The sequence below is a fragment of the Meleagris gallopavo genome, chromosome 4 (genome assembly GCF_905368555.1).
Source record: "Meleagris gallopavo chromosome 4, MGAL_WU_HG_1.1, whole genome shotgun sequence".
NCBI classification, from domain to species: domain Eukaryota; kingdom Metazoa; phylum Chordata; class Aves; order Galliformes; family Phasianidae; genus Meleagris; species Meleagris gallopavo.
The window spans coordinates 1672281-1690574 of NC_139407.1; the positions used below are offsets into that span (position 1 = coordinate 1672281).

General features: G+C 36.9%; 1 protein-coding gene across 2 annotated transcripts in view; it reads left to right on the forward strand.

Annotated features, from left to right (window-relative positions):
• Positions 1-17767, forward strand: part of PDGFC (platelet derived growth factor C) — a 117144-nt gene extending 99377 nt beyond the window's left edge. For both annotated transcript variants that reach the window (XM_085221995.1, XM_085221996.1), the window contains exons 5-7: positions 9036-9243; positions 15321-15538; positions 16135-17767. In XM_085221995.1, coding sequence (XP_085078121.1) covers positions 9036-9243; positions 15321-15538; positions 16135-16251 — 543 coding nt within the window. In that variant the 3' untranslated portion in view covers positions 16252-17767. The remainder of the gene's footprint in view (positions 1-9035; positions 9244-15320; positions 15539-16134) is intronic.
• The last annotated feature ends 527 nt before the right edge of the window (positions 17768-18294 follow it).

Here is an 18294-nt window from a genome sequence, read left to right on the forward strand (position 1 = left end):
TTTGTGTGTGTATGTAAATGAGGTTGTTAGTAATTATGGAGACCCAATGTGCAGTAAGATTTGAGGTAATATTTCTTAAGTTATGTCCAAATGTTCACTGTAGTCTTGTGATTGTGGGAATTTTTTGCACTGACTCATTTGTAGACTGAGGCTCTTACATTACTGCTTGTCCAGCAATGATGCTTCTCCATATAGAGGATAAATTCTCATTTTAAGCATAATTTGGATTGTTCTCTTGCAAATCTTCTCTTAACTGAAGTGTAAGCTTTTCCACATTTCAGTCCACAACAGATGCAATAAAATTCAGCTAAATATTGGAGCCAAGGCTCTCTGTGCACTAAATTTGACTTTTGGTCTGAGCTATGAAAAAAGAATTTACTCATAATGAGATCCTAGTACTCATAAGAATCTCTCAGTATTTGATATGTAATATAATTTATAAGACTTCTCTTCCAGGAAGGAATTGCAAGTGTAAGACGGCATTCATCAAAACAGGACATTCCAGAAAATAATACGTAATGAACAAAAATATACCGAGTGTTTATTGTAAGGGTTATTATAAGGGTTTATTATAAGGGTACCAATGGTTTACAAAGGGTTTATTTATTCAAGTGTTGAAAAACTCTTCTTATCTGGTTCTCTACTCTTGCATGCATTCAAGTATCTTTGTATGGCTATGAAAAAATACTCTGCTGTGAAGTGTTATTGCTCTTATAAAGAGTCACAAAATATCCTGCTGTCTTAATCACTACTTGAAAACAAAAGAAAAAGCTGGTTATCACTCAAGTCTGTATTTGAACTATAAAGGGTGATAATGGATTGAAGCTACAAAGCAATGAAATAGGGAAGTAGTTTTGGAAAGGTCTCTGGAGAGTTCGACTTGAGATCCTCAGTGAAACAAAATGAGAAGGCAGTGTATTTGTTGGAAAACACAACAAGCAATCAGTAGAATTCTACACCGGAGATGCACACGGGACTGATGGTCTTTGTCACAGTGAGAGATGACAGCTATGAAACGACAAATGTTCAATGTTCTTAAATACTACGACAAGTACTTTGTGTGGAAAGGAAGAGCAAGTTGGTAAAACAGGGAGGACAGAGTTATCATTCAGGAAAATAGTGTTTGTTTTCAAAAGTTAGTGTCCAGGAAGCAGAAATCACAGCAGTTGACATCAATAGTTAACACTCTCTCATGAAAAAGAGGTTTATTGAAGCAGAAAACTGCTGATATATCCTACAGGTGGTTCAGCCAAATTTAGCAAGGATACAAAGGACACAAACTTCCTCACTCTTTTAACACATTAAAATGATTAATTGCAGATATTGATTTGTACTGGAAAAAATAATGTTCTATGAATATAAAGAAAATGTCATTATCAGAGTCATTATCAGACTTAGAGACTTATCCCCATACTGTAAGCAGCAGGTATGTTGCAGGACTTTCTCCAAACGAAGATTTTGTGAGGCTGTGGTTAGAGAAACTGTACTTCAGAAAATTGTTTTGGGACTTTGTTTTGTGTATACATAATCTATTTTCAGTTGTTTTCTGCAGATATTTTGTACGTATAGCCTATTCACCTGATATTGTAATCAGGTTATGACCATGTATTTATAGCTTAAAAAATGAATGTATACAGTGTGTAGCTCAAAATCTTGTTGCATTAAGTGACTGGTTTAGTGGGGAAATATTGGTGGCAGGTGGACAGCTGGATTAGATAATCTTGGAGGTCTTTTCCAACCTTGGTGATTCTGTGGAGTCCATTCATTTTTAATATGACAGAAACATACATCACACGTGATCAGAATCTGCAAGGAGCTGTGCATGACCTCAGTATACCGATACTCCAGGGCACAGCCTATCACAGATACAGAAATAGCAATCCAGTCCTGCGATGCCAGACACTGTGGATCCCCCCACACCCAGCATCATTACTCTTTGTAATGTGTATAGATACATCAGTATTGCCTGTTGTCTGAATTAGACTCAGGTTTGTTTGTTTTTATTATTGTGTTTTCAAATAATACAAGAACAACGATAATCAACTAGATTTTAGCTCCTAAGTTTCAGTTATAGTCCTGTTTGTACTTACAGGAGGCTACTGCGTATCTAGTTCATTTTAAATGTGCTGCACATTTGGTTTCAAGCCTCTTGGAAGTTCAGAAATGAAAATATTCTGTAGTAGTTACTAGGACACAGAAGATAGAGTTACTTTTTCTTTCGATGCGTGCATGGAGTGGGGAGAGCTTACTCTATATTTCATGTAAAGTCTTATTTAGAAGAGAGATTTATAAACAAGAAGGTAGTGCTCATTGAGGATTATGGTTTTGGATGTAGTTATGGTTTAGATATTATTAGATATTCCACAAACGTACTTTATAGGAATCAAAACCCCGAGACTGTATTCCTAAAATTAGTTTGAGTACCTAAATTAATTTGAAAATGGCAACAAAAAGAATGTTTTTGATGGATGGACTGCAATTGAAAACTGACTTACTGATTTTATTTTGGAACTTCCTTTGTCACAGAGGTATTTGTCATAGTTTGTCTATACTACCAGGCCCAATTCATTGCAGCACTAAATGTTTGCTTTTAAATGAAGAGTAGAGTATGGAAGACCTTATTGTCAGTACAGTACTGTGAGCATTAGTTTTCTTTTTACCACCTTCTAATTTTCTAAATGAATACTGTGGGTTATTGCTGACACATGGGACCATAAGAAAAAGCAAAATGCATTTTCATACAAATATAAACATGCAAAAGCATACATGTCATTATAGGTCATTAACTTTTAAAATTTATTTGAAAACGGGTCCAGAAATTATTGCTATAAATGTCATCTTCTGAGAATTCGTGGAGTTGTTCTAGATAGGTGTCAGTTCTGGCTTCAGATGAGTAATTCTCACCAGTATTTTTCAACGTGTGTGATGGTGCACAGGCTTCAGGCAAAAAACTGTGATTTGCAGGAAGAAATCTGATGATTAGTGACATCCTGTGCAATTTTCTTGCTGCCAATTTCCTTGAGAGCATCTCCCAGTTGTTTCCAGCTCCATTAGAATTTTGTGAACTGCACGGAAAGTCTAGCTGGGGGAATATTTAGAATATTTCTGGATATATTTTATCTCACCACTGTAAGGTAGCCTGAGGAAATGTTAGGCTGCTCCCAACACTACTCTTACATGTCATTAATCCTTTATTAATATCTGTGACAGGCAAAGACAGAAAGGAAGCAGCACATTCACATTCCCTTGTAACCTTTCTCCTGTTGGGGATTACAGACAGGAGAGCAGAAATTCTGTACAACTTGGGAAGGGTCTTTAAAAAATAAGAGATGTAGAGTTTAGAAAGCTGTCTCTGGCTTCAAGATATAAGTTACTGCAAGGACATGGATGCTAAGAAAGTAAGGTCATTGGTGAGATAAAAGGAAATCCTGGATGCATACAAAGGGAGGCTTAGATAAGAAAAAAATCAGGGAGTGTGCAAAAGGCAGAGAGCTGGAGGCTCCATGAGAAACTGACTGGCAGGAGTTGCATCCCAGCAGCAAGGATAGCTGAACAACGTGCACGTTTTTACTTCAGTGCCACTGAAGCCTATTTTGTCATCCTTGCTGCTGTGATAGGAACTTCAGCAACAGAGGCAAGTTCTGCAGTGGATGGGAACAGTGCTGGCCTTCCTGGCTTACATCTCTGTCACTTGCAAGGAAACACTCTTGCTTCATTTAAAAGCCTTATGGCTTTGGCAGCCTGAATGGATTATCTGTCTTTGCTCCTTCTGTTTTTCCATTTCATTGCCAGAGGCAAGAGATCCTAGAATCTAGTTTGTCTGCTTTGGCGGTTGCCCACAGTCTGAACCACAGAGCACCTTCACTTCCTTCTCACATCTCTCCCTTGAAGAGGTCCGCCATTTTGTGTAGCGGCGGCACAGCTTTATTCCCGCATACAGCAGGGAGTGTGAGTCGTTGGAGGTCACAGGCTCTCTCAGATGGATTAGCATTTTATGCTACATACATGTGCTTAAGTACGTTGGTGCTTGCAGGTAGGTAATGATTTGATTTGTTGGGGCTTTTAAGAGTCATTATTGCATCTGTTAATGGGAGAAAAGAAAGAGCTATTGTTATGCCAAGTAACTTCTATGTCCTCAGGGTAAACTCCTGAGCTGGATATCTGCTCTTCCTCATAGCTTCTAAAGAGGCTGATAGGAGGGCTACCTATAAAGGTACAAAATAGGCTTTCTTCATTGTGTTACAATAATGTACGTGTGCTTTCAATTCCAACAGCACACCTCTAAATCTATTATTTTATAATAACGGTAATAAAGCTATAAGAATATCTAATTAGAAGAAATCTTTCAAATTTCTTTCTATTTCTAATCTTTGTGCATGAGAGATGTCCCCTTAGTTTGATTGATTAATTGATTGATTGATTGATTTTTGGTTGCAAAAGTGCCTTCTTGCTGGATGAAACCACACTGATATTTAATAGTTTCTCCAAACTGTGCCAGCTGATGAATGAGCTTTCACTCAAAAACACCTAGACAGTGTTTTGTTCAAGACAGTTGTAAATGTGCTGTCATGCCAGGTGTTTGACTCCCTGGTTTTTGTTGTTCCAGTCTTAACTCAGTGATTGCATTATTAAATGTGGAATTCATCACTGTTGGCAGCAGCACACTAAGAATATTGCATCTTTCTTCTCCTTTAACTGGAAGGGAGTAGTGTCAGTACCTTGATAGTCAGTACCTGAGAGGCAGGAGCAAAAGGTAAGCTTTGCTTAGATTGCAGTTGTGCGTAAGAGTTTATATTGTGTAGTTGGTAGGCGAGTGCTGTTCTGCTCTGAATAGTTGGTCCTTGGATCTCTGTGCAAGAGAACAGATGGATAGCAAAATGCTGTCTCACATCCAGAGTTTTGCTCTTCATACTTACGTATTCTTCAGATAAACTATGAATCTAATGTTTATTGTATTCATTCTCTCATAGAGCTTATGATATCAAGGAATTGACATGTTGCTTATTTTACACGCTTATTTGACGTGGTCATGGCATGAAGATCCTGATGCCATAGTGAATCTGACAATGTTTGTCTTATTGGCCACTGTACTTTTGGTTGGGATGGTTTAGCTGTTGGAGGTCTAGGCTGTGAACAAACATGGGTTTAAAGAAAAATGGAGAGGAGCAATGTTCTCTTTTAGAAAGATTAGCTCTTGTTAATGGTGCAGCTGCATACACAGTCATGCTGACGCAACAAGGAGATGCTGCTGCCAGAAGCTTTGCACCAGGAAGCTGTGGCCTAAGTCAAATTCTCAGGATTGTACAGGAAATGTGTGTCAGAGCAAGAAATGAATCAATCAAATGAAATGAATCAAAGAAATGAAGTCTTCAAGTTAGGCTACGAGCTACATTTACCTTGGGTCTTATCTTCAACTAGGTAATTTCATATTCATGTCTTGTAGTTTTTATTCAGATTTACTGCTTCACCAATGGGCACCTTCGTTGTCCCATGTATGTGTCATACCCTTTCCCCTTTGGGAAAGAGGCTAGGTGGGGCAGCTTTGATTACTCCAGCAGATCACCACTACTATTCTGAGAACACTAACATGCATTTTACTCCCTAGATTTCTTCCTGAGTACTGCTGTTATGTATACCTTCAGGGCTGGATAGGTCTGTGAAGCCTTTGTATTATTTTCTTCTTTTTTTCCAAGCCCATAAGTAAAACTGTAGCCTAAATTTGATCTCTTTGCTTGTCTTTAATGCTCGTGAACACCTCTGAGAATTTCTAGAAGGTATTTGTTTTGACAGAGTCAAGTACAAACACAGAAATATGGTATAAAAAGACCCTCTGAAACTTCTGTTTGATCCAATACTAATTGTCATTCTTGGCTATTCTGCAGGGCAGCAGAAGTCCTAAGTTTTCTGCTCTGGCTTTCATCCTGAATCAGTTTTAGTAACACTAAAGATACAACTATTTAGCTCTATCTTGTTTTTAAGTGTCTTTATTCCTATTAAAGTAAGTTGAAGTTGTTCCCTGGACACAAAACTAAAATCCAATGAGTGTTCGGTTAATTGGAGGGGTCACATTGACATATGGAACTTGTTGAGGTAATTTTAATATCTGTGTTAATGGAAATTATACATCCTCATGCGTAAACAGGCTCAAGCCTAAAACATCAGTATTATTTGAGGATGCATGGAACAGAGAAAAAGTTTGGGAAAACTGAGTGAAATTATGTATTGATAAAGTTCCAACAGATTATTCTGGTCAAAGGAGGAAGTACCAGTTTGCTGCTCTTTTCCATCCAAAAGATTTAACTTCCAAATTAAGTAACACTTATTAGCAAGGAATAGTAATGGAGAGTATAATTTTAATTGACATTTTTATTTAGGTTTATTGATTTGAGATTTCATTAAAATTGTTATACATATGAATTACAACACATAACTTTATGATATTGATTATCTGTAATCTTTGATGTATGTTAACTATGGAATTTAAATTGACTAAGAGATTATTGGAAAACACATAATTAATCTTGATTTCAACCACTTTATTCAAAAAGTTATGCAATTCAGCTATTTTGGTTACTTTTCTTCATGTTTTAGTTTGCTATGAGAATGATTAGAAAGCGATGACAACTTTAGTTGTGCTACTGTTGAACACAATGATTCACCATTTCTTCATAACATTGTAACTGGCAAATGCCTACTGAATCCAGAACAGCACTAATCAATGAATTCCAATATATGTATTGCTAGGTGTGCATGTTCCAGGTTGTGAAATGTAGAAGTAGTTTCTAGACAGACAGATTTTTATCTGAAGTCCATCTATTTCACTTGGAAGCAAAAGATCTCAATAGAAGTCAGAAATTGAAATACTTTCTCCTGTTAGAAACAAATAGAAGAACTTTTTTTCTGGTACTACTTCCACCATTTGAGGCTTAGTTTATTTTTTCCCTTAGCAAACTCCTCCGCCTTCAAACCAGGGAAGTTAACAAATACATCATTATGGCTAAAAACAGGAAGAAAAATTTTGTATTTTTTTTTTTTTTAACCATCCGAATTACAGTGTCACAGCACTATTTTGAAACTTGCTGAGTAGCATGTTTTGCTAAGAGCAAATATCTAAATTACAGACCAGAATCTGCTGCCTTGTTATCATAACCTAATAGATGGGTCAGTATGTTATTATTTTTATTATGGCCATTGGAGAGAAGAGGGAAAGAAATGCTTTAACTTTTAGAAATCCACATCCACCCGGAATGAGAAGTAACTACTTCACTCACTCTATTGGAAATGGAGCAAGAAAAGCAAAATGAAAATACAGTAAAGTTAGTAATTAGTACATTAGATTTATGTTCTCTGTTATCTTTACAAGGCTCCCTGTTGAAAAGCAGCACAGGTCACTCTACTGAGTGCAGTTCTTGAAGATGGAGAGAGACAAAGCCCTTGAAGCAAAAAATAGGAAGAGCATGGTGGATGCTTCCCTTTTTGCTGCCCTTCCAACCACAGATATATTGAAGGCAAAAATATGTTTAATAGAATTGAGAGCACAGAAGGGAAAATGTAATTATTTGTATGAAATATAGCTATGTATTTATGTATTTTAGAAAACTTCTCCATAGTGTGTAGCATTACAAGAATTATTTTATTAAATATATTTTTTTTCTACCTAGCTGGACATCGGTCTATTTCTGCATTCATTTTGTAAAGATAAAGAAATACAACTGGTCTGTCATTACAGATGGAAAAACTGAAATTATGTTTACATTTCACGTTGCAGTAGTGTTTGCCATTTTGACACTAAGTCTGCTGTATGTATATGTACGTATGCATATAGTGACAACATAGTAATGACATAAACTAGTGTAGATCTTACTCCATTTCCCTGCTGCACAACACTGACCACAAAGCATATTAGATGATGCACTGGCCTTCTGGACAGCCTTTTCCAAAGCTTGAATGTGCTTGTAGTGATGTGTTACCTAAATCTTACCTGCACCACACTTGAATGCAGCGATCCATGTAACATAATGCACTTAGCTTGCTGATTTCTTGTCCTTCCTGTCCTCTAATCAGGTTCAAGTCTATACTCTTATGTGGTCCAGAAAATTGCCTTGGTGTAGTGCTGTGGACTTAGTGTCCATAGCGATGTCTGTGTATATAAAAACCTAAAGAAACTCATGATGGTGTTGCAGAACTTCCTGCCTAGATTTCCCTTCTTGCCTTTTTTTAGTCTTTTGAAAATACAAATCAGTGCAGAATTTTTAAACAGATTGTAGTGAGAACAAAATGAGAAGTCTCAGTTTGTTTGAACTGCCTTCTACTGATAGCCCTGAACAGCAAGTGCAGGTTCTGGAGTTTTGTGCTGCAGGAAAGCACAGTGATTTTTTTTCAGTGCTAAGTTTCAGTGTCTAAATTTTTTTTAAAATCCTTGGGAATACCTTTTTCTTAAGGGGGAAAGAGTTGTAGTCATGCCAGATGTTACCTAGCTACTACGTAGCTAGAAATACAATTTTTAGCACAATATATAACAACACTGCTGCTTTTTTGCTTGTTTGTTTATAGATGAGAACATGAATATTCGCTGTCTTCATAGTAGGGATGTTCAAATTTTACATTGAAAACTGGGAACAAAAGGACTGTAGCTAAGTTTGATAGGAAAGGCAACACGTGAAATCTGTTTCTCCAGATTTCTGTAAGGTTGCAGTAATTGCCTGTAATGGGGTTGTATTTGCAAATCATTCTTTCTGTTTTGAAAATCTTGTCCATCACTTAGTGAATTTCTTCGAAGAACAGGTATGTTAACATGCTATCTTTAAGGCAAGGAATGTAAGAAATGGGAAAGCTGTCTGGTGGAAAGTTGTTTACACTTAGGGCTGGAGAATAATTAGATACTTTTTGACTCTTGTCATTTGTCTTTTTGTCCACTGGAAACAAACTACCTACATATAAACTTTCCCAGCTATGTAACTCAGAAAGTACAACACTTGATCAAAGCAGATCCATTAAACCTCTGACTGGTACTCTTCTCTTGGCTTTGATTGCAGCACCACACAGAAGCACCTAGCCCACCATCACTACCCCCATCAGCTTTGCCATTAGATGTACTAAACAATGCTGTTGCTGGATTTAGTACTGTGGAAGAACTTATCCGGTACCTGGAGCCAGATCGGTGGCAGCTGGATTTGGAAGACTTGTACAGGCCAACGTGGCAACTTCTTGGAAAGGCATATATTCATGGGAGAAAATCAAGAGGTAAATCACTCTTTTATTTGGCCTTGCAGCTTTCTACAGGTCTGTTTTCGTGGCAGTAAAAAGTAATTAGGAGTATTCATCACCTTGATTCCAAGAAAAGAATTGGAGATATTTGTTATTAGCTATCTTCACAATTATATTTTTTTGAAAAGAACAATAACTAAAGTCAGAAATTAAAGGAATTTAGCAGTATAAACTAAGAAAGGAAAAACTACTTGAAGCAGGTAAGGTGCCTTACTTAGGGAATTGGGAGCTCCTCATTTTCACAGAGTGGCAGGGTATCCTGGTGAGTCACATAACCTAACTCTCTGGATTTCTTTTTTTTACAAAGGGCAAAAACTTTCTATTTCTTATAGATACATTTACTGTATCACAGGTTTACTTCCTTAGAATTGTGCCAGCATCTACACCATGTGAACTCGGTGCAGTTAGCTAAATATCTCTTCCATAATACCTCATGAAATTCCTAAGTCCATGTCTGGTTTAAACATGGAGTTTTCAACTGCATTAATCAGATGTAAGATAGACTATGTATTTTAAGATTTGTGGAGCTGTTTCTCATTCAGCAAGTTATTTTCTTCCATCTAAATTTGGCATTCATGAGTTTTTTCTCAACATATTGTCCAGATGCTGCCCTCGATTTCATGTTTACGGATTCCATGTACCTAAAGGGATTCAATACCTAAAGGGAGCCTATAAACAAGAGAGGAGCCAATTCTTAACAAGGGTAGATAATGGCAGGACAAGGAGAAATGGTTTTAAGTTGAAGGAGGGAAATTCTTACCAAGAGAGTGGTGAGGTGCTGGAACAGCTGCTCAGAGAGGCTGTGGATGCCCCGTGCATCCCTGGAGGTGTTCAAGGCCAGGCTGGATGGGGCCCTGGGCAGCCTGGGCTGGTATTAAATGTGGAGGTTGGTGGCCCTGCCTGTGGCAGGGGGTTGGAGCTTCGTGATCCTTGAGGTCCCTTCCAACCCTGGCCATTCTGTGATTCCACATTGAGGGACAGCATAATATCTCCTTCCTTGCCCATTACACAGTATGAAAATGGTGACCTACAGGAGTAACTGAACAGAGTCCTCTGTCAGTGAATTTAAACTAGATTATCATCTGGTCAGTCAGAAAAGGGAGGAGATGGAACTTTTCATAACTCAAATCTAAGTTTTTGATGGCTGATTTTTGGATCAGAGCCTAAAAACCAACCCTTCAAACTTACCTCTAGTACTACAGGTTGGCACACAACAACTAAATCAAGAGTCAAAGAGGAGGAAGTCTCTTTAAAAGCTTCCAGCAGTGAACCATGTCTTTCAGATAGTCATTTAGCACTTGCCTAATTAAAGAGTTTCAGTATTTGCCAAATATATGCCATAAGCATTGAGTAAGCGGGAGAAAGAAAAAAAAAGTAATTTGTGAAACCTTACATAAACTAAAATGCATGTGTTAGATAACATCTATGTAGAAGAAGGTGACTCTCAGGAAGACATATCTTTGAAAGAAATGATGACAGTAAATCTTTTAAAGACTTCTAATTAGATGCTGAAATAGATTTTTTCCACTGAATAAACATATGACAGTATTGCCACATTCATCTTAAGGAGACCACCCTCAGACTGCATTACTGAGGGTGTAATGTAATAGCTTGGAGAAGAAAATGTGTCCAGTTGGGATGACACAACATTAACTGCTAGGTCTATTCAATAGACATGGAAAACAAACTTTTTTTTTTTTTTTTTTTTTAAAATGTTACTCCATTTAATGGAAGGTTTGCTGCATTTAAAAATGTATTTAAGAAACGTTTGGGAATGTGCATACCATAGTTTTTTTGTTTGCTTGTTTTATTCTGTTGGTTTTTTTTTTCCATCAAACTCTCAGATTCCATAATTAGGTAAATCTCGGTTTTGGAGTATTCCAATGTAAAAACTAAATTGCTGTCCTGCTTTCATAAGATAAAATATAAATCTAATTAAAAGTGTATGTTAGTTTGTGAAGAGTACTGTCCTTTACTCCTACTTAATAGTTTGTGTGAAAAAACTATATTTAAACAACCTAAATTCCACAGAACTTCTGTCTCTGATGTTTTGTTTTTTTTTTTTCTGGATAAAATGCCTCCAAAAACTAGCCAGGAAAAAAGAAACACCAAGTTCAGAGGCTTTGATGTCTAAATATAGTCCCAAATTCTTTTATAATATTAAACATACTTAAAAATAAAATACATATTGCTGTGCAAAAAAGTGATCCCATCACTTCCCACATAAATTTTTGTTTAATCATCAGGTCATATTGAGAAGGTTGCTTAAGAACAGTCATAATCCAAGCATGCTACTTTGTAGATACTTTTCAAGTGTAAAAGTTATGAGTTTGCTTCTTTTTTTTTTTCCTGTTATCCTTGTTTGCAGTTCAAAAATTGCATGGGAACCAGTTTTGTAAAAGCCCTGACCTATTATAGGAAACTACACTTCCAGGAATGCCTTAAAAACTGAAGGTTTGTAACCAACAGTGCTTAGAAACTGAAACCATTCTGCTCCTATCTGTGCCTACACACAAGTGTCCCAACGAGAATTTAAGATGCTAGACAGTTGCAATGCCAACTGTAGAACATAGATACTTTCAGGCAGATGTGAACAGAGTACTTCAGATACGTATACTAATAAAGGTGCACTTTAGAAATAGGTTTTACTGTAGGTTTTACCTGTATCTGTGTTTTTTCTCCTTTTTTTTCCCCTTTTCACTTATTTTTATTTTATAGTATTTCCCATTCATATGCTACTACAGAACCTTCCATTCCTCCTGAGCTAGTGCTAAACAAAAGAACTTTGACTGTTGTGTCAAACATGATATATGAGTGGCAGCCAAGTTGAAAGAGTGTTTAAATGTTCACATTATAACAGGTATTGTAACTAAGTGCACTTGGGAAATCCACATAACCTTTTATTGTGGTTAAGTAAACACTTTTAAGGGAATATATACATTCTCTCATCTAGCTTCATGCCCACAGTGCGTTAAAATAAATTTTGGACAGACAAATACTCTTTGAAAAAATAACAGCTTCATTCACACACTTCAAAGAAGTGATTATATAAGCACTAGATAAATTTGCCACAGACCTTTTAATGAAATTGAATTACATAAGGTAGGGCAAGGGTTCATTGCAAGGTATAATAGCAATATACCTTTATACATTGTAAAGCATGGAAACCAAACATGGCATTTTTTATCTCTCCAGACCCCTGCTGTTACAGCAAAGCATACTAAAACTTTTTGGCCAAGTGCTGAATGAGTTCTTGCATAGAATCTTTTTAAATTGGAGCCTGCACGTCTGAAGGGTTCAGCTGAAATTCAGTCAGATTCTGTGGTAAAATGTACAATACCTTACTGCTCATGTTAATACACAGCTCTTTTCTCTATCATGTAACTTCAGCTAGGCCTAGGAAGTGGCTGCATTCCTTTGCTGTTGCGAGTAGGCATGAGTTATCAGGGAAGCTGAATGCCACACAGGGATCTCTCTCCTGTGGGTCAATGGTTTTGCTGGGAAAAAAAGCATCAGTGCCCAATTTCTGTTTTCAGTTTCTCATGGTGAAGGGCCATCCGGCTGCGTTAGGATGCATAAGTGTCTTCAAGTTCACTGCAACAAGCCAAACTGTACCAAATTTCAGTCTCTCTGGAAATCTTCCAGCATGAGCAGAACTACTATTTCTCTTGCACTCTAGGCATTATATTCTCATTTTGACTATTCAGTTCTTGTATGTTTGAAAATGTAAGAAAGAAGTATTAGATTCCTTTCCACAGTCCTCGATTAATGGATAAAGGTAGACGTGTCCACCCTCTGAATGACTCAGCCCAGAGCTATTAGCTGATCAGAAGACCTTAAATAATATTTAATTTCCCACAGCGAATCTCTCCCCACTAACTTTTGTCTCTTTTCCTCTGCTCCCTTCTCAGCATTCTCCAAGGAATGTGCTTACAGTGTGGGAGGCAGGCTGGCATCCTGTCAGTAACTTTATTGGAGTTATTACACACTCCTGACTTTTAAAATCAGGTTGTTTATTTGGACCCGATGTTAACCTGATAGTAAAGGAATGAAGTGCCCCAACTTGGCATTCACTGTAAATGTAAGCAGAGAAAAAGCTTCAGTGTGTTTAACTGACCCTTCCCAGCAGCAAGGCCTGCCTTAGGGATACCAGTGTATGGATATGGTCTGCGAAGGAAATATTTTAAGAAACACAGAATGAAATTGCTGCTCAGTATCTGTTTCTGAAGAAACTAGTGAGCATTTCTGCTTAGGAAGTGAATCTTCTAAATTCTCTTAATTTCCTACATGTTTCAGTAGAGTTGAGAGGCAATATCTTGCCTTGGTAGACATAAGATCTCCTTGGTGATCTCTGCAGACTCCTTACATGATAATAAAAAAGGTATTTCTCTAGTGAACCATTCAGATCAAGAACATATTTCAGCTTTATGTTATAGTTTGTTTTTTTTTATTTATTTATTTACAAACTACTAGCAGTAAATATAAAAGATTTGTGAAGTAATGTTAATAATCTGATTTTTTAACTGTACTGAGATATTTTTACTCCTAATTTATTCTTGAGTTAGCTCAAAAGCAGTCGGCTTGAAGCTCTGTGCTGCTTTGAGACTTCTATTACAACAGTCTCAAAAGCCATATTACCACAGGGTTTTAGTTATTCTTTTTGTTCAGAAAGATAAAATAATACTAACCAGTTGGAATATGTTTGTGAACCGAATGCTGCTGATATTGCTTAATACGGGTGGGTTTGGAGAGAAGCAGCGTAGACAAAATATCCCAGAACATGATAATTATAGTCTGGCTCTTCTGAAAGAAATGAAATGAAATTGCTTTTCACCAAAGTAAAAAAATGTATTAATTTTTTTTTTTTTCTCTAAATCAATCCTCGGTCTTCAGACTTAATTGCCTCTATTATTTCTTGGCTGTGCAGCTGAGGGGAACCTAAAGCAGTGTCCCCTGTGTCTGATCTTTCTGTGAGCTAGCTGTTTAACCACTGCCATAGTAAAGCTTTACTGTGATACAGTGGAACCAGATTATAGGAAAACAGGTTCCCTATGTGAATAACTTTAACTTGCTCTTCAAGGTGGATGCCTGGAAAGAGTAACTATATTTAAAGGCACATCAAGTGAAAATGAGTTTTAGGGAATCAGTAGGGATTCACGATTCTCCCTGTTGAGGAAAGGCTGAGGGAGCTGAGTCTCTTTAGCTTGGAAGAGATTGAGGGATGACTCCATTAATGTTTATAAATATGTGAAGGGTGAGTGTCAGGAGGATGGAGCCAGGCTTTTCTCAGTGACACCCAATAATAGGACAAGGGGCAATGTGTACAAGCTGGAACACAGGAGGTTCCACGTAAATAAGAGAAGAAACTTCTTCACAGTAAAGATAACAGAACACTGGAAAAGGCTGCCCAGAGAGGTTGTGTGATTTCCTCCTCTGGAGGCATCCAAAATCCATCTGGATGTGTTCCTGTGTGACCTGATCTAGGTGTGCATGCTCCAGCAGGGGGATTGGAATAGAGGATCTTTTGAGGTCCCTTCCAATCCCTGACATTCTGAGATTCTGTGATTCAGATTTAAATTGCTATGGAGGAAGAGGGGACCTCTGAAACATGGAATACACTGCAATTAAAAACATGCTTGTGCACTTACTTGTTGTCTCTACGGTACTCTTTACGGACTTCTTTAAAGTCTTTGTCCACAGAAGTGAGAAATGGTTTCTTATTTATACTTGCATCACACCTGCAGAAAAGCAATAATTGACATTGTAGTGGGAGAGAGGTCTGAATGCTTTAAGCAAATGAATTCAAAAACTTGTGTGGAGAGTTGTAGTCTTCTTAACTGCTGTGAGCATTTTTCCAATCCACTATTAATATGGAGCAGCAACACTCAAACTCAGCGTGAGCAAAGGGAACTCCATTAGGATTGAAGTGGTAAAGCATTTATTGGAGCAGAGCAGCCAAGGCTTGCTTTGTTTAATTTGAACTAACACCTCCAGAGTTATAAAACTTGAATACTCCTCAGCAAAGATCTTTCAGTTTGTTTCTCTCTTTGCAGTGGTTGATCTCAACTTGCTAAAGGAAGAAGTGCGGCTGTATAGTTGCACTCCTCGCAACTTCTCAGTCTCACTGAGGGAGGAGCTGAAGCGAACTGACACCATTTTCTGGCCACTGTGTCTTCTGGTTAAGCGTTGTGGTGGAAACTGTGCCTGTTGTCATCAGAACTGCAATGAGTGCCAGTGTATACCTACAAAAGTCACCAAAAAATACCACGAGGTAAGCACTTTTCTGCATTTGCACGTTTGGAAGTACTGAAAGCCAGTGTAAGAATTTCTTTTTACTATAGAAAATTTTTTTTAAATATTGCATGTCGTGCACTTACAGTAAATATACATATTTAAACCGTTTTTAATGATATATCACATTAAAAAAAAAATACCTTCCTTGTTAAAATGCTTTTCTGTGAAACTGTTGAGTCATTTCTGAAGCATTTGTTTACTAGTGCAGTTTGGGCACATGACAACCATACCTCCTTGTTCAGCTTTCTTCAGTCATAGGTACATATTCCATGAAGGAAGAGATCTGTCCCATTTCTATTGTGATAAATTTCTAACTAACAGTATTTATTGTAGAATTACCTAATAATTAAATTGATTTAACTATATGTTTTAATAACTTTTCTGAAGGATTTGGTGTAAAAGCTAAAGTAAAAATGAGTGAGTGGAATAAATGAAGAAATTCAGCTGAGGAAAGCCTATTTCTTTTAATAGGTTTCCTGCCATCCAGTGTGTTTCCAGTACAGTGTAACTCATAGCCTAGGTGTGTGATGAAGTACCTGCTGTTCTCTTGATGCTTAACTTCTTCTCCTTCAGGTTCTTCAGCTGAAGCCAAGGAGTGGTGTCCGGGGACTGCATAAATCACTGACAGATGTACCCTTGGAACACCACGAGGAGTGTGACTGTGTATGCAAAGGGAATACTGAAGGATAAACATGATTTAATTGTGCTGTTTTCTTTGAAGCACGTTCAATCCTTGCTGATTCTATTATGGGGCTTGTGCATTATCTCCTTCTGTAATCTCAGTTGTTTGCTTTGGGGAACTTCCATCTTCAAGATTTACAGTGAGCTCTAAAGAGAGGAGAAGCAAAACTGGGATTATGTGATGTATGACAGCTCTGTTTGGAGGCCCAGTGAAAGGATGGGAGAAAGGCATCAATGAGAGATTTAAAATACATGTATTTGTTTTGTCCCCTACAGTTTTCTTGACAATACATGGATTTATAATTTAGGAGTAAAAATAAAGTTAGAAGGCTCGCATCATGGAGACTCGATCCTGCTGGCTGTTTCATTTCTACAGCTCCAGAACATCTGGCCTCTGGCTGAAAACATCTGAAATCTTTCTTTCTGTGTTCAACTACTCCTATGTACTCAAAGCATTTTCTGTTTTATAAATTTGGTTTATACCAGACTGTCTTGTTCTGAATTAAACTTAATTTGTCTAACGCTGGTAGGAAAGACTGGATTTTTCCATATGCTCTAGCAAAGCTCCTGCCTTTTAGAAAGAAGACTGGACAATAACGTGAGCTAAGGAAGAAAACGTTGAAAAGAACAATGCCTTTATTCTTAATACTATGGCCGATGATTTTTTGTTTGTTTGTTATTTTTATTGTGTACATTTTTATACTCTCCTTTTGACAATATAACTATTTGCTTTTCTAAACTTGTTAAATATATCTATTTTTACCAAAGGTATTTAATATTCTTTTTTATTACAATCTAGATCAACTATTTTTTAGTTTTATGAAACTTTAAAGACGGATTTGTACAGCTGGAGGAACGTAGAAGAGATTACAATGGGATAGGAGCACTATATTTTTACTTTGTTGCTACACAGTGAAAAAGTACTTTTTTTTTTTTTTTTAACCTGCAAGCACAGTAATAATAATAAAAAGCTCAAAGCTTTGCTAGCTCCATGATACTGAATATACAAGAGATGGACATTACTATAAGTGGTTTCAGAAGCTGATGTTAAAATTTCCCTCTCTCCATTCTAGCCTTTGTTCCAGTAGAAAAGAGATGAGCATAGATAGATGCATCGTGGCTTGTTTAACTCTTTAGTTTCTTTGAAGTAGGGTGATCTACAGTAAGTTCGGTGGCTTACAGCCTTCGTGATGCATCATTGTCATGGGAAGGCAGCCTTGTTAATGTTGAAGTGTATGGTTTTCCACTGATATCTGTCGCTGTTTAAATCCTGTTCACTCATGGGATTGTAGCATTCTTCAGTACAGTTAGATCAACTGTGGTTTTGTTTCTTCTGTACTTTATATCCTCTAACCAATACACTTATCCCAACCTATTCAAATTGAAAAGAAAACAGTAAAATATTTTGCTTGTAAAATGCTTTAACGTTATGCCTAGTTTTTTTTGTTTTGTTTTTTTTTTACTATTGGATTTGCAGATTGTAATGAATCACCAAATAAAGTAATAATGCTAATTTTGGGAGAAATGTTTGTATGACTACATATTTGTATCTGGTCAATACATAAAAACAGAAGAAAGCGGAAAGGATTTATACTCTACTTATTTTGCAGGTCATCAAAAAATGAAACTCTCTTGTTATTGAGATTTCTGTTTGCTTAGTTGGTTCTGCTTAGCTGTAATTCGGAGATAAAGAGAAAAAGAAAAAGAAGAAAGAAATGTGATTGTATTCGTATAAACACTCAAAATGTTAAAAAATGAGTGGATTTGAAACCATCAAATTGAAATAACATTTGCTACTTTTTCTGTCATGAAAATGAGTTCTGTTGAGGACGTGGGCATTTTTCATGTTGGTATTCTTTTCTGCTATCACTTCCAGCAAATTGTCAGGTACAATCTGATTCTCTCAGCTGTTCTGTTTTGCCCAACCCTCAGTTACCTACAGAGCAAGACATGTCTATTGTAAATGCAGTATACAATTCTCCAGTCTGAATATTAACCCATTTCCAAATGCAGAACAGAGAACGCACAAGAAACTTGGTTCTCTTGAATTCT